Source organism: Magnolia sinica, chromosome 10 (genome assembly GCF_029962835.1).
Source record: "Magnolia sinica isolate HGM2019 chromosome 10, MsV1, whole genome shotgun sequence".
NCBI classification, from domain to species: Eukaryota; Viridiplantae; Streptophyta; class Magnoliopsida; order Magnoliales; family Magnoliaceae; genus Magnolia; species Magnolia sinica.
In genome coordinates this window covers 34699521-34716706 of record NC_080582.1, presented here as the reverse complement: position 1 = coordinate 34716706, position 17186 = coordinate 34699521, and the positions used below count along the sequence as shown (strand labels likewise).

At 41.1% G+C, this 17186-nt stretch overlaps 2 protein-coding genes across 5 annotated transcripts in view; one reads left to right on the top strand and one right to left on the bottom strand.

Moving 5' to 3' along the window:
- The window catches only part of LOC131258284 (ras-related protein RHN1-like), an 81549-nt gene that overhangs the window by 23484 nt on the left and 40879 nt on the right, over positions 1-17186 (top strand). The window contains exon 2 of one of the 4 annotated variants that reach the window (XM_058259506.1): positions 16591-16618. The exons of 2 other annotated variants lie outside the window; for them this stretch is intronic. The gene's annotated coding sequence lies outside the window, so the exon portion shown is untranslated. Of the gene's footprint in view, positions 1-16590; positions 16677-17186 lie in introns of all 4 variants that reach the window. One more of the 4 variants, XM_058259507.1, reaches the window with a different exon arrangement.
- LOC131258285 (uncharacterized) lies at positions 2140-3177 on the bottom strand. The gene is made up of 3 exons (XM_058259508.1): positions 3013-3177; positions 2756-2886; positions 2140-2632 (listed from the first exon to the last, which is right to left on the bottom strand). The coding sequence occupies exons 1-3, from the start codon at positions 3164-3166 to the stop codon at positions 2318-2320; spliced, it is 600 nt and encodes a 199-aa protein (XP_058115491.1). The 5' UTR covers positions 3167-3177; the 3' UTR covers positions 2140-2317.

Genomic DNA, 17186 nt, shown 5'->3' with positions numbered 1-17186 from the left:
TCTATCGAGGATCTCCCTTTAAATGCAGGGGAAGTGCTCCTCTGACGACCTGACCCTTAAAGACGTGGTTGGATCATTAACTATGTTGACAGACAGAATAAACAAAATGACATAACCAATCATGCTACCACTACATATGAACACATGGCTCGACATTTCTACTAAATAAGAATATAAAGGCAGTAGAATAAAGTAAAAATGTTCTCCAACCATTAACAAAAGATTGTTTTAAAGTTTCTTCACCTTAAAAAAAAAAAATTAAAAAAAAAAATTTTAAAAGAGAAGGAGAAATGATATTTAGTCCACCTGAGGAGGGGGCTAATCAGATGGGGGGGCTTGCTCGGAGGGTCCTTCTGCGGCTTCATCACCGATGAGAGCGTCCAAGTTTAGGTCAGGATATAAGCGCTTGACGTCCTCGACACAGGTATCGTAGTCGCAGTTGTAGATAACGTCGACCTCGCCTGATCGCTCCGCCGAAGCCTTGTATTCTTCAACGGCAGCGGCCTTGGTCGACGGAAGAGATGCCTTAAACTCGGCCTGTTGATCAGCCAAGGCCTTCTCAACCTCGGTAGCAGAATTGGCCTTCACCCTCTTCAGCTCAGCTGTCAAACCAATGGTGTCAGCTACGACGGACGCAAGATGAGCCTTCACCCTCTCCAGCTCACCTTTCGCGGAGTCAAGATGGGATTTTGTCCCGCTAAGCTCAACCATCACCAGACCCTCCTCCCGGGCCTCCGCCAGCTGGATCTTTAGAGCATCTCGCTCCTCACCAGTGGACTTTAGTGTCTCCCTCAAAGCTTCAGCCTCGGCCGTCTTCTCCTTAAGAGCCTTAGTCAAGGCCTCGATCTCAGTTGCCCTCTCTTTAAGAGCCGCCTCGGCCACGTCCCGCTCCCTAGCTACTTGCACTACTTTCTCCTTAGTAGAGATTAGCGTAGGGACAATCTGAGTAGGAAAACATGATTAAGGGTCGAACAACAATGGGAAAAAAGACCAGTGTTTTAAATAGCGGTAGCGTGTTGCGTAGCGTTCAACCCTCCGTAGCGTGTAGCGAAATAGCGTAACGTGTAGCGTAAGCTACATAATACTTATATATTTTTATTTTTTTAAAAAAGAAAAATATGATAAATATTAAATAGCAAGAAAAAAAGCAAAATATATAAATGTCACATTCTTCAAAATAAAAATCCTAAAGTTGAGACTTAAGAGCATTAAGTATAATACAAATGTCACATTCCTCAAAATCAATATCTCAAATTCTCAATTAATAGTCTCTAGACTCTAGCGTCTAAACTCTAAAGGTCATCTACATCTAATAGATCATCATCGTGGTTGTCATCCTCATTCACTTCGTCACCAGGTCTAGGTCTTTCATCATCATCATTAGCATCTACATCTGCATGTACATCATCCACACCATGAACACTCATTCTTATATCTCCTTCCTCTCTTATAGGAGTAAGAAATCTTCCCATAGGACCACCTACACATTAAAAAAAAAAAGAGAAAGAGAGAGATTCATTGGTCTTTTACTTTCTTTGTTAAAAATGTTCATGTAACTTAGTCTATAACTATAAATACTTAAATTAGCTGCCTTCCTTTTGTTTAAGGAAGGTGGGGGGCAAACTCACTGTTGTCAAATAGCATATGCGATCCTGTGCGATTGCATATGCGTGTGCGCATATGCGATCGCACAATCGCATATGCGGTCGCATTTTTTTTTTCTTCGCATTTTTTCAAAAAATTAAAAAAAAAAATCAGAAAAATCAAAATAAATTATTATATGTCATTGGGACATGAAATACATTTAATTTAAGTAAAAATAAAAATAAAACCAACCAATTACATACATATGATAATGATACATTTACAAATTACAATATAGTTAACTTTTTAAATCTTAACAATTAACATTTTTCATTTAACAATAACAAAAATCAAATATCCATATTCAACATTCAACACTACATGTACAACAATCAACAATCAATAACATCAACATCAACACAATTAGACTTATGAGACAAGCATTAAACAAAATTAAGAAGTTATGTATTTATTATTTAATATGTATCTAATCAATAATCATTAATCATATACATTGATCTAGTAGCCATTGTGACATATCACCACCACCACCACCACCACCATCATCATCATTCGAGTCATCTCCTTCTTCCACATACACTTCTTCTTCTTCTTCTGTTTCTTCATCATCTGTACGTACTAATACTTCATCAACATCCAATGGTGGATGATCTTCAGCTTAATCATCATTATCACCTTCTCCTTCTTCAATCTCTTCAATCTCATCAACGGGTTAACGGCTACTACTCGCCCCCCGGCTCCCCCCCGTCCTTCGCCTTCGAGTGGTACTACTACCTTCACCAGGTGTCGATCCATATACGACATCTTCAACTTGTGCCCATGTCAGCTCCTCTCCAGCAAATATCGGGTCCTCCGTCTCTACGAGCCACTCGTTATCTGCATCGAACTCATCTAAGCAGATAGGGTTAAAGAAACCGGGCTTTTCTTTCCTACTTTGGAATCGTTCTCGCAATTTTTGATTGTATTGAACGAAAATCAAGTCGTTGAGCTTTTTTTGCTCAAGGCAATTCCTTTTCTTGGTATGAATCTGTAAGAAAGAAAGCGCATTTGGCATTATCTATTTAGGTAATTAATTTAGCTTAGGTCACTAAAAAATTAAAGTTTACAAAAAACCAAAACAATTACTAAACACTAAACAGTCTAAACTAACCGCTTCGAACGTGCTCCAATTGCGCTCGCAACCACTGGCAAAACACGTGAGTCTAAGAATCTTCATAGCCAGCTTCTTTAAAGCTGGATCCTTCCTATTCGGGTCCACTCCATAGGCAGCCCACCAGTCAGCTGAGAAAAACAGTTTAAGTATAGGTTAGAGTCTTAGTCTCTTAGAGACACTTTGTAGAAAAACTTTTTGTAAGAGTTAAGTACACAGTTGACAGCACAATAACATTCTTTCATAGAAGTACTTACTAGGTAATTTCATTGTCCGATGTCTTATTACGATATCCCTTGAGAATATCCTTTCACTTTTTGTGTAGAAGTCCAGCAAAGTTGAGATCTTGTCCTGTTCTCCTCTATCTGGAATTATTCTTTCTAAGACATCAATAAATCCAACCATATGCATAGTTAGTGCTTCTGCTGGAAGCTGGGTTAAGGATGTAAGCAGCCGAATACAATGGGGATGACATTTGGCTGCCCCATCTTCTATCTATAATATCTAAAATTGGCCTGTAATCATGATTTCTATAGTTAAAATGGTCCATGATCTTATTTTTCGCCCTCTCCATCGCATCATATATGTAGCCCATTGCGGGCTTCTCATCTCCGTCCACCAATCGCAACACGGTGACTAAGGGCTCGGATGAGTTTAACGCCTTTACCACTTGAGTCCAAAAACTTTGAGAAAGAATTGTTTGTTGAACCCGTTTCCCTTCAGCCTTCTTTGACCAAGGCCCACTTGTAAAATCGGCCGACACTACAAAGCTTCTAAGTTCTGATTTCTTTGCATGTAGCCTTTGTAGTGTTAAAAAGGCTATAGCGAAACGGTGATTGCTGGACGTAACAAGTTATCCCCAATGTGTTTTCTCATTCGACTGAGAAGAAGGGCGTGTTTGTACATAAAGACTGTGATTCTTCTAGCCCTTGCAATCACATTTATAAATAATCTACCTATATCTTCTAACATAAGAACAATACAATGGGCCGCACAGGGGGTCCAAAATAAACGTCGCCTCTTCTCCATAAGAAGACGACCGACCATTACATACGAGTCTGCGTTATTTGTAATTACTTGTACAACGTAGTCCTCACCTATTTCTTCAACTACACTATCTAGTAAGTAAAACAAATATTCTCCTGTGTGTGAATGGGCCGACGCATCCACTGACTTCAAGAACATTGTCCCAGCTGGACAATTTACCAAAAAGTTAATGAGAGACTGACCGGATCTATCGGTCCATCCATCAGCCATTAGTGAACAACCATATATTTTTCATGATTCCCTATATTCAGCTATGAAGGATTGTGTATATTCAACTTCAGTTTTTAGGCATGTCTCCCTCATTTCATGATATGAAGGAGGTTTAAGCCCAGGTCTAAATTGACCTATAGCCTCAATCATTACTTTGAAACTTTTCGATTTAACGACGTTGAAAGCAACGCTGGTTTGGTAAAACCACTTAGCAATATATTGAATTGTGGTTTTTCTATCTTTTTGTTTATACCGGTTCTCTAAAGTTGTTTAAGCCGGCCCTTTCCCTCTACCCCTTTGGTCGACCACATCCTCGGGGTATGGTCTACACCATCTATCTATGGGCCCATGCCCTCGGGCTCTTTTCGATGGTTGTACTTGTGGTCTAGACCGGCCTGTCGAAGTATGGGGAGTGGGACTAGCTTCATTTACATTAACTACATTTATATCTTCATATGCATCTTGTTCCATATATTCCTCCTGACGTAGGGCACTATCGCATTTCTTTCTTAATTGTTTTTCCATTTACTCCACGATTTGCCTTCAGATTTCTGGAGTAATTTTGTCGCATGCTTTTGCATTTGACCCCAGTAAATGTGCAAGGTGTTGCTTGTGCCTTGCAATACCACCGGAACTCACATACCCACATAACTCACATACTATGTGAGTCTTTTCGGTAGCACTACGGTAGTGCCCATACTTCCAACCCGGGTCATTCGACTTGGGCTTCAAAGAGGAAGATTGGGAAGAAAACATTATGATGGTGGATGGTGGTATGTGTATTATTGATTGTCACTTGCTAGTATCTTAGCACTAAAAAGTAACTAGCTAGCTACTAAGTAGAAACTAGAAAGTAAACTACAAATAAAAAGAAAACTAAAGTAAGAGACTAAGAAGAAGAACTAAGAAGTAAGAAGTAGATCTAAAAGAGTAAGTAAGAGTAAAGACTAAAGAGCCTAAAGAGATGGGACTTGGGGGAGAGAGAGAGAGAGAGAGAGAGAGAGAGAGTTACACTTACACACACTTACACACTTACACTTGTAGAAACTAGAAAGGGAGAAGAAGAGGGAAAAGAAAATGAGAAAAAGAGAGAGAGTTGAGTGACACTTGTAGAGAGAGAGAGAGAGAGAGAGAGAGAGAGAGAGAGAGATTTACACACAAATAAAATTAAAATTACAAATCTAAAAGAGGTTCCCAACTTCCAACTTTCAACTTCCAAATTCTTGTCTAAGTTGTCTATTTGTCTTCTCTTCACCTTTGCCCCTTCACTTGAGTATTGATCTTGAATTCTTGTTGTAACTTGTAACTTGTAAGTTGTAATCACTTGTAAGTTGTAACTTCAAACTTGTAAGTTGTAACAACTAACAACTAACAAAGTAACAAATCAATTAACAAACAAAAAAAAAAAAAAATGATAGAAAGAAGTTAGAATTAGAAACTTAGAAGTTAGAACTTAGAAAACTTAGTTAGAACTTGGATATTATGAAATATAAAACTCTAAATGAAAATGAGATAGTAGAAAGTTGAATATGGATGGAGATTGGAGAGGAGTCTCTTAAGTCTTGTGTCTTGAATCTTGATTCTTGAATATGGATGATTCTTGATTCTTGATTCTTGTATCCTTCCTTGATTCTTGATTCTTGAAATTTGAAAGAAAAGAAAAGAAATATGGAAATGGAATATGGATGCAGAGGAGTGGATGTAGAATGTAGATTGGTGAGTGCTTAGAAGTTAGAATTAGAATATGTAAGAGAGGATGTAGTAACAGAAATAGAGAATAGAGAGAGTTTGAGCTTCTTTTTTTTTGCATGTAGGACTCCTTAGAATGCATATTTATAGAGAAAAAATCCGGATTAAAAAAAAAGGGTCAGAAATCTAACCGTTAGCCATTATGCGATCGCATATGCAGTATTCCATCGCATACATCGCATATGCGATCCATATGCTGGCACATGTGGCATATGAGATCGCATATGTGCAGGGATCGCATATGCCACTGCCACATATGCGATCACCCCAAAAATATGCGCATATGCTATCGCATATTCGCATATGCGATCGCACATGACAACACTGGGCAAACTCCTTCAGAAATATTAGCTGTTGATGGTGCATTACTGTCAACTGGATCATCAGACTCCAGAATAGTTGTAATGACACTAATATCAAAGGCCATATTTTGATCTTCGAGCGAACAGGGTCTTCTTTCTTGGCAATCCATTCATCATCTGAAGCAATGTGGTCCACTAATATTGGATCCATTGCCGCCCTTCTCTTCATGCTTCTTTCTCTCAGTTTCATATTATACATCACATATACTAGAGAGTTGAGCTTTTAGTATCCATGTTCTCATCTCATACATGGATGGTGGCTTCAATCCCTGTCCAAACTTGCCAATAGCCTCACACAATGCTGAAAAGTATGGGCTATTACACAGGTTGAATGACAAAGCATTCCCAAAAAAAAAAAAATCTTCCAATCACCCTGCATACTTCTTTTCTTTCTTCCTTCTTCCACCTTGAATTCAATGTGGATTGACGTTGCTCACTACTAACAAATTGATCCATAGGACCCCTTGCTCTTGCCATTGGTTGATTACCACTACCAGAAGATCTACTACCACGTTGGCTGCCAATGAAAGCATCATTACCCACACTAGCGCTATCACTTGTAGAACCAAAAAGATACGTCGATCCTCCTCTCCCAATATCTCGAAACACCTCATTTCTTTTATTTTTTCCGTCATGATATTCCTTTAAAGCCTTTCTACACTCCTCCTTGGCTTCTTCCATCACTTTTGGACACAGCTTTATCCCATTGTGGGTTCCGGCTAAATGATTCTTTAGGCGAGTCACCCCTCCTGTACATCTTTGACCACAAAATTTGCATTGCACATAATTTCTATAAGATTGTCCAATTAGATTATCAGCCACATATTTCCATGCAAAATCTCTCTTTTTCTTCAAACATTCTTCTCTTTAGTTCACTAAACCAAAAAAAAAAAAAAACACATCACAAACAAATCAGTGAATCACAAAAATCAACATTAACTTGTGAAAAATAATATAGTGGTTCCCACATGGACCACATAATAAAAAAACAATGCACACATACGCACACCACAGTGGGCCTACCACAGAAAGCAATGCAAATCCACCCCTTCATGCACCTCAGTGGGCCACACCATAGAAAACAATGCACATCCACACATACGCACACCACAGTGGGCCCCACGTGGGCCACAACATAGAAAACAATGCAAATCCACCCCTTCATGCACCTCAGTGGGCCCCACATTTGCCATACCATAGAAAACAATGCAAATCCACCCCTTCACGCACCTCAGTAGGCCTCACGTGGGCCATACCACAAAAAAAAAAATATATCTACAAAGATATTGAAAAAGAAATGAAAAAAATTATAAAGAACAAAAAAACGCACAGTAACCGGCATTTTAAAAGGGAAAAAACTCAAAATACTAAGTTATTTTCATTGTACATCGAAAAAAATTCAAAAAAGGAGCGTGCGTACCTATTTTTGGCTCAAGATGAGATTGAATTTATGAAATATGCAAAAGTTGAAGCTCCACAGCCGATCGCAACCGGAATAGGGGAAATCCGATTCTCCGTCATTTCTTCTCCATTGTTGATGAAACTGCACCAAATGGAGCTCCTTGTAGTCTCCAACAATCGGCCAAAGAAGTCCCTTAGAAGGGCTTTTCGTTCACAAGATTGAAGAGGGGGGAGAGGAAGCAGCGTCGGTTTGCTCTGGGCTTGCTGTCGAATACGTTGTTTGATAAGGTTTTTTTTTAAAAATTTTATTATTATTATTTATAAACTTAACTGCCTGTGGTGTGAGTTCACCACTATTTACGACAGCGAAAAAAATAATAAAAAATTACAACAGGTAGCGCGCGCTACCTGCGCTACACGTTATGCGTCCGTAGCGTACGCTACGACCCCTGTAGTGTGTGCTGCAGGGGATTTACGCTATTGGATGCGCTACGTAGCGAAATTGCAGCGCTACGCTACGCTACCAACGCTACTCAAAACACTAGAAAAGACGTACCTTATAGCAGAGTGCGGCGACATTAGTTAAGAAGCACTCTGGGTGGGAAATCATGAGGTCGGCTATGTCTGCCTCCCGGACATGCATTGCCCCCCAATCAACCAGACAAGACATGTGGTGGCCCGACGGATATGCCCTCACCTCTTTAGAAGCCTGGGGAGCTGAGCTAGCCACTTCGCCAACTCCGCCGGTGGCCGAAGGGTGGGGCTCGGCCAACTATGGCTCAGCCCCCTCGGCCGGTGTAGGTGGGTCGACCTCATCTGAAATGAGGTAGGCAACCTCCACGGGCGTCAGACCAGGTGGGGCCCCTTCGGCCATTGGCGCTTCAGGAACGGGAGGCATCTCCTCCGCATTCGCTTCGTCAGCCAGCTCGGCTCTTGACCGAGAAGAAGCGATTGGCTCGGGGATCTCTCCCCTTTTTGCCCCGACTTGGGATGGTCGGTCGGTCAAGGGCTGCTCAGCCGCAACACCCGACCTTGGCTCCACAGTGGAGGAGATCAGTCGAGCGACGAAAGGGGTCACCCTCTTCCGAGTGGTTGTTTTCGTCTGAAGCATCTCCTCGACTGATGGACGCTTCCTCTTCCCAGATTTCTGAGGCTCGGCCATACCTGCGAAGCACAATTCAATTCAGTTAGGCACCAACATCAAAATTCTAATCGACGAGCAAGCACTTACTAAGGGAGGAGAGAGAAGGAATCAATTTGTAGAGCCTAGACCGGTGTAGCAGATCGGGAGTAATGGGTTTGTGCCAAACGCGGAGCTCCTCCTTTAGCACCCTTGCCTTGTCTACCTGGCCTCGGTGGAAGGGAGAGAACTCGGGTGGCCCCATTGGAAAGAATGTAGGACATCACAAGGAAATGGATCAACTCAAAATTCGACGACAAAGAAAAAGAAAAAAAATGCTGTTGTGCTTCCCTAGAATCCGACTTGGGATGATAAATCTAGTGGGCACTCTGACCTGGAGACTAGCGAGCTCAGTAGCGAGCGCTTCCCACTCCCCTGATGCCCAAAACCACTTGTTCTTCCAATCCTTGTTGGAAGAAGGGAGTTCTACGATAAGGCTCGGACCTCGATGAGAAATAGTACCAGCTCGATCCACAAGGTTGTGCTTAGCTTGGTATAGGCAGTGTTTCCATTGTCGACGAAAAATCGATAATATCGCCGATATTATCGGTGTCGCTGGACCGGCGATACCGAAACACCAAAAATTCGTTTCTCTTCCTAATGTCGACGAAATATCGGCGATATTTTCGATTTTATCGAAAAAAAAAATAGTTATCAGCGACAACTCTTCCTATTATTTTGAAAAAACAAAATAGATACAAAAAAAAAATAAAAAAAATCTCTTACCATTTTTTTCTCAAAATCTGCCTGCGGGAGTGGCTTTCGAATGGATTTGGTGGGCCAATCACGGTCGATAGCGCCGGATTTTCAGAGGTAAGAAATCTCCTTTTTTTTTTCTTTTTTCTTTTTCTTTGAAAAGAATAGATTCGACCCAATTCCAGCGAAGGTTGAAGGGGATTTGGGTTAGGATTTGAAAAAGAGAAGTTTCGGGAAAGATATTTGGGATTTTTTTTATGCGGAAAAAACGATTGAGGTTTTCCGGAGAAGATGAGACGAAAGGGAAGGGATTGACTAGGGATTGACTGGTGTATACATCAGCCTGGGTACGTGTCATGCAATGACGAGCACTGACGCTTCTCGAGCTCTGAGTTGTACGAACGGTTCAAAGGAGATCAAAGTTAAATGGGCCCAAAAATGATGTATTTATTACATCCATACCGTTCATCCATTTTTCAAGATGATTTTAGACCACGAGTCAAAAAATAAATCATATCCAAAGCTCAAATGGACCACCCCCAGAAATAGTAGTGGGTAATGATTTTCACCGTTAAAACATTCGTAGGGCCACCATAAAGTTTATTTTCAATCTAATCTGTTCATAAGGTCAACAGTACCTGGATTAAGAGGAAAAACAAATATAATATTGATCTAAAACTTCTGTGACCCCCAAAAGGGTTTCAATGGTATACGTTCAATCCCCCATTGCTTTTTGCGTTGTGGTCCACTTGATCTTTATATCTGTGTTATTTTTCGGATCAAGTCTTAATACGAGCTCATAAAATAAATGGACGGTTTGGATATAACACATACCTCATGATGGGACCCACAAAACTTGCTAACGTCAATGCACCCAACTACTTGGTACACCAGCCCAGACGAAAGCTCTCTTTTGAGAGCGTGAATTCGGTGCAATTATGCTTTATAAATGATGGTGTGGCTCTCACGGCGGGCTGACCTTGATGTATTTATTTTTTTATCCATGCTGACCATAGGTTTTTCCAGATCATTATAAGATGCTAGCCCAAAAATGAAGCAGATAGAAATCTAAGCTGGGCCATATTTTAAGAAAGAGTGGTGGTTGAACCTCCACCATTAAAAACTTCTTCAAGCCCACATTAATGTTTTTGTAATGTTTATTTTTCATCCAACCCATTAATAAGGTCACGTAAACCTTTATGAATGGAAAAGAACAAATATCAGGTTGGTCCGAAACTTTTGTAACCCATGAGAAGGTTTTAATGGTCAATCATCACTGTTTCTTATGTAAAGGTCCACCAAAGATTTGAATCTGCTTCAATTTTGAGATTATACCTTAAATTGATTTTTTAAAATAGATGAACAGGATAGATATACAATAAATATATCAAGGTGGCCCCACTGTAAGTGTTGTACTGTCTTATGTCAGGCTAAGGTTGCACATAATCCACTCTACTCCTTGCACCACTAATTGGGTGGGAGTCAATACGCCGGGGTATTATTTATTTATTTTCAATTCATCCTAGCAGGAATGGGACCATGAATAGTTTGAATGTATATAAACATCACGGTGGACTAGGGAGGTTTATTTGTCATCCAAGTTGAAACCTTCCTAGGAGCTATGGCCCACAGTGGTGTTTATTTGTCATCCAAGTTGTTTATAAGATCACACGGAGATAGATGAAGGTAAAATACAAAAATGACATGGATCCAAAACTTTTGTGGCCCCTAATGATTTTTCAACCGTAGGAATGTTCAATTCACATTGTTTCCTATGGTTTGGTCCATTTGAGCATTGGATATGCTTCATCTTTGGGATCAAGCCTTAAAATTATCTTGTAAAATGGATGGATGGGGTGGATAAAATACATAAATCACAATGGGCCCCACATAGTTAACTCACTACGGTAAGCATACTGATTTATACGGTGCGCATGTGTCACTTGTTTGTATCTTTGGATTGATGGGTCGATGTTCTGTAGGGGCATCATAATGATAAATATTTTATCAATGTCGTCCATTTATTTTGATAGATAATTTTAAGGAATGAGTTCAAAATGAGACAGATTTGCATCTCAGGTGGACCACACTAAGGGAAACAATGGTGATTAAATGCCCACCATTAAAAACAGTGGTATGGCCCACCACCAGATTTTTGGATCTGCCTAACTTTTAGAACATTGTCCTATTGTGGCCTTTCAAAACAGATGGTAGGAGTGGATTTGTGATGTACATCTCTATCATGCAAAAACCACACTAATTGGATAATCCAATCCATCCTTGATTTGGTATCTTTGAGTTCATTCACTTTTACATGTCTTAATTACTGTATGCAAGCTGCATTTGTAATATATAAACTCATTTTGGTTGCTATTAAAGTGATTTTTTATGGGATCACATGCTTTTTGTGTTCCATTAAATGAAAACTTATTATGTAATGCATTTTTTTTTTGCAATTTTTTCATTCATGAATATGTAAATATGTGTATTCATGCATGTCCTAAAGTTTCACTGAAAAATTCCACCATTTTCTCCATGTTTCCTCCTTTTTTCCTGCATTTCCGGTTATCGGCGATAACGATATTATATCTTTATCTCTGGCCAGCGAAACTTGTAGCGATACCGACAACTCGAACACTGGGTACAGGTACATGAATTCATCTGGTGTCAGCTCTTTGTTCCTGAGCTGATACCAGATGATATACGTCCCAAACAACGCCCTCCAAGCATTCAGGATGAGCTGCCCTGGAGCCAGCCTCAGACATGCAGTCAACGCCCTCACAAACGGGTGGATTGGAAGCCGGAGTCCACATTGGAGAGAATAGATGAATATGGCGACCTCCCCCTCAGCCGGATCCTCGGGAACATCAAAGGGAGCTGGTGCTCGGATGTCTATGGAGTCCGGAATCTGATACTCAGAGCGGACTTCGACCGTCTCGGCTTCGATTAAGACCGACCCCCCGGGGACAAGCTCAGAGGGTCGCTCGGCCTGGTGTTGAGCAGTCCTCCTAACATCCAAGGGTCGCTTGGCCCGGGGTTGAGCAGTCGTCTTAACAGACCGCAGAGGAACTAGAGAGGGTGGTTCCGCCGAGGCCTCTATTCTGGAGCTTGCACTCCCTGATTCAGTATCGCCCTCGAAGGCGCGCACATCGTCTGAGCTGTTTGACATCGGACCCTTAATGGAAAAAGGGAATAAAACAAGCAAAAAAGGACTAAAAATGAGGCCAGAGAACAAGGACTCACCAAAAATCGGCTGCTCCGAGAGTCTATCAGCAGTGGAAATTTTCTAAGCAGAAGCAAATGATCAAGCCGGTGCAAGAGGTGGTTGCTTTTATAACCGTGCTCGGTTGAAAGCAATCATGACCAGCCTTAATTGTTGGAGGCGAAGAGCCGCCCTCCCGAGCACCACCTCATACGTGGCATCGCCTAATTAGTCTGGTCGATACAAATCCTCGAGCCACGCCCAAGCTTTAATGAACAACATTAAATGTGGAGAGCGAAGAGCTGTCTCCTCATCCATTGCTTTACACGCGACAGCTCCCTATTCATCGCGTCGTTCCGTGTTCTCGACCTATGCCACGCGTCCGTCCCCCACAGGCTTGCAGTCGAAAAGAAGCCGCCACGGAGTACGGTGCCTCGATTGCGCCAGACCATCATTGTAGATTCTCCTCGATTTAGCTATCCTTGCTAACTGTCAAGGGAAGTGTAACGGCCCGTCTGTTCATCTTCATTTCATCAACTTACTCCCCGAGCTCGCGCTGCAAACTTGTGGAGTAGGGGATTTCTGTTATGGGAAAATATAGTCCGACCACCTTCAAGGTTAGCTCGGCTCGACGAACGCTCGACCTCGAAACACTTCACCAAGGAAAACTGACATGAAGCTGACGTCCGCTCCCATGAATATAGCCCTCAGCAGAACGTGTTCCCAAGTTCTTGCTCGCTCGTGCCCACCAAAGGATGGATGACCTAACAAAGCGAAGGGGCCATCGAGAGCGGCTAGATCCGACGGGAGATCAGATCTGAGCTATGGCTCGAACTGGTTTAGCCATGACTAGATCAACTGGGATCGTTTTCGGCCGACCAATGGAGCTTTGCTTAGATAAGCTCGGCTCGGATTGTCCTCGGTCAGTCGATAGAGCTCAACTCCAATGAGCTCAGCTTGGATCGTCCCTGGTCGACTGATGGAGCTCGGTCAAGATTAGCTCGGCACGAGACCCTCTCCAGTAACGCACGACCAAAGTAACCGCCCTACACACGATTCTAGGATAACTGACAATATTCATCACTAGTGCATATCTCCCCTAATGGCTGAGATAGTGCCTAAGATTGTGGGCCACGCGGTCCTACGAACACTATAAATAAGAGAATCACTGGTAAGGAGAGGTACGCAAAATCTCCTGCCCAAAACCCCTTGTACACGACCAGACCTAGATTCCTAGCCTGACTTTGGCATCGGAGGGTCCCCTGCTCTAGTTAGGGTCTCCTTTGTTTCTTTCCTGTGCAGGTGCTCGGAAGTTAGGAGAGTGCAACCCAGATTTGTGCATCAACACTCTACATACTACTATCTAGCCCTCTTGTACCTCGAACCAACAAACCCTATGTGATGTGCTTTTTTCTTTGGATATCAGGGAGATTTTGAGCTTTTTTCCTCTTTCATCATGGAGGTTATTTGCTTTTTTTCTTTTCTCTAACAGGCATCGAATCTACCAGGAGCTGGGACCCCTTGTGCTACTTTGCCTCCAATCTACTCTTCCTGAGCAAAATGATAACCATTGACTGCCTGATCTCTTAGCTATTCATTTGGTTGAACTAACTACTAGCACTCCTACTTCCCCAAATCACTGACCAGGGCATTGATATGAGTTATCAGGTTTTAGTGTAGCGGAATTCCCAATATCCACAAATATTTGTCATTTATGCATGTAAAAAACACATAAGAAGAAACAAAAAGAAAAGTGGATAGGGTGGAAGTGAGTATAAAAAGATATTTGATTGAAATAAAAACACTAAAAAGGAGAATATGTTAATCGAGTTCGTTTCTTCCCTCAACAAATGTACCATGATTTTGAGAAGGGCACTAGACTTCCAAGATCTGTTCCAACAAGCAGTGTTTCCAATCATCGCTTTGTCCATGCATCTAATATCCTCTGTTTGATCTATTTGTAGTATACCTTCCTTCAGTTGCTTCATCTTAGCTTGATTGTCTTGAGCACTCACACATTGTGGTCTAGAATTATCTGTTTCTTCCAATGGCCATTGTTCATTGAAACTTAAATGCCATTGGGCGAAATTTCTCTGGTACCAAATGGATGCAGTAGAAACCCATCTTCTGCATCTGATCTGTACAACAAAAAACAAAATTGATTTTGCTAATAAATTGTGCTAAGTAGAGAATGACAACAATAGAGAAGGGGTTTGTCTTTTAGCAATGCGTCATGCATGTATCTTGCATTACTAATTATGGTAGGCTGGATTATTTAAGCAAGTTACTTCAAGCCTTTGATAAATGTTTTACTGATGCAGGACATGAAATTCAAATATGATGTGCAAGATTTTCAGGCTTTAGATCACGTTAGTTTAGAAACAATTACACAAAATTCCATATCCCACACAAAAGTTCAAGCGTTCAATCAAGGGGAATCTTATGCGGATCCAGGCCTACACATGCTAGGGCTGGATCAATCAAAATTATAAACCAAACAAGAATCAAAGGAGGGTAAATTCATCCATACATGCACAGAAATAATTCTCCCAATCCAAGGGATTCAGAAATTTCTATTTGGGAAACCCTAAGGTTGAAGAAAGGGCATAAAATTGGGGATTTGAATAATTTAGAGTTAGGTTTAGGGATTTTGGGTGAAAGAGGAGTGAAAGAGAGGAGAGAGACGAACCTGAGAAGTTCTGCACGTGGGGACAACAACAATGGCCCAGACGTACATGCGTGTAATCTCGGCCGCACGTGTGTGGGGCCCACTATTCAAAAAAAGGCCAGCTTGGCCCTGGTCGGCCAGGGGTAGACTCCAAAACCCCCAAATTTCAACTTGATCCGATGCACGGTTTGTGCGTGGTGCTCCGTCGAAGTTTCAGCTCTCCTGCAGGGCCAAATTCTGAAAATCTGCTATAGAGAGAAAAACAACTGCAATAGAGAATGGATTTGAAGCGTAGATGATTGTAGGAGAAGAGAAATATGGATGGAAGAAGGTGGGGGCAAATCGGGATAGGTGTGGCTTCGCACCACGGTAGTCAGCCCTTCGAGGAAGGGAATGTTTCACACCCAATTGGATTTCCACAACTCAGGAACTCAGAGGAGTAGAAAAACGTAGGATTTTTTTATTAATCTTCAATGAATAAAAAGAATACAAGGGGTGCCTATTTATAATAAAACCCTATACCCCAAAACTTGCGCCATGTGCGCAACCTATTATTTGGAGATAAAGTAATAAAAAATAACAACTGATCATAATAATCTAAACCGTCCATGATATTCCTAATAACAATAATAGGCAAAACCCAAAGTACTAATAATAACATCACGCGCCATGATCATGACAACCCATGGTGGGATTTACATGACTATCGGGCCCACTCCAACGAACCAAAATGCAGTCCTCTAACTAGGAGGCCCTCCCTGGACGTCATCATTGATCCAGATTGATGATGGAGCCCTCCTTGCGTTCGTGCGTAGGGGGGGCGTGCGTGTGCGCGTGATGTCCCCATCATTTACTGATAAACTAGTTTTAGTAGTTACCTAAGGAAATTGATTTCCTTACTCACAGTGAGTTTTTTGGGCTTCTAAAGTATTTTTTTATTGAGCTGCCTTAGCTCTAATCATGGTTCTTATTTTGTTCTTCTGAACTATATCAATTTAACTGATAAACTTATTGATGTGAATAAATGACTATATGGTTTGTCATTTTGATCAGATTAAACTGTTTTTCGTTTTGAAAGATAAACTGTCTGAATGATTTTGGACATTTTCTGAAAATACATTAGAATACATTTATTTTAGATTGCAAAAAGCATAAACGAAAATGGGCATCTCCTAATTTCAATTTTGGAAATGTTTAGTTTCAAAATATCGAGAATTATTTGCACTTGCTTAGTATGAGGTTAATGTATGGCTTTGCTTTGGTGACAATTCATCGTTCAGAGATGTATTTACCATTTGGCAAGTTTTCTTTCTTTCACAGGAAATTGGGGGCTGACCACCATGCATTGGTGAGACTTCATTTGTTTGCCAGGTTGAGACTGTATTTTCCTTTCCCCAAAGAGAAAGGTGTCTCAATCTATCCGTACAACTAGGGTTTAATGGTCTATGGAAGCTTCCTTGCTCCCATACCATGAGAAAATGAGAACAGTGGCAGACCATTAAATCAGGATCGGGCCTGACTGGTCATTGGAGCACTCCAAATGATCTGTTGCTTGTACATTGAAACCAAGGGCATATAAATGTTCAGTGAAGTTGGGGCCTACTACTAAAAAATTTACTCTCATAGAAAACTAATAATATCCCTTGATCAATGGTTTATTCATGTCCACTGTTTGGTGTACTCTTAATATTGCTTCCCATGCCATCTGATACTAAATGAGAAACTATTTTTATATAAGAATATCATTCCTTAGAAAAGTTTTAGTTTCATATCCCTGAGCATGCACATACTTTGCTGTTGTGTTGGCCTTCTTTTTCTTATGTAATTTTTTTTTTTTTTTTGAGAAACTCTTTTGAGCTTGGATTATTTTGCTCCATCATGTAATTTCCAATGGGGTAATGTATGTACTCATTTCA

Excerpts from the sequence above, each read along its gene's own strand:
- LOC131258285 (XM_058259508.1), bottom strand. The coding sequence starts at position 3,166 with ATGCATATGGTTGGATTTATTGATGTCTTAGAAAGAATAATTCCAGAT. Across the intron at positions 2,887-3,012 it reads TCGGACAATGAAATTACCTA|CTGACTGGTGGGCTGCCTAT; the intron begins GTAAGTACTTCT and ends TGTTTTTCTCAG. Across the intron at positions 2,633-2,755 it reads ATTGGAGCACGTTCGAAGCG|ATTCATACCAAGAAAAGGAA; the intron begins GTTAGTTTAGAC and ends TCTTTCTTACAG.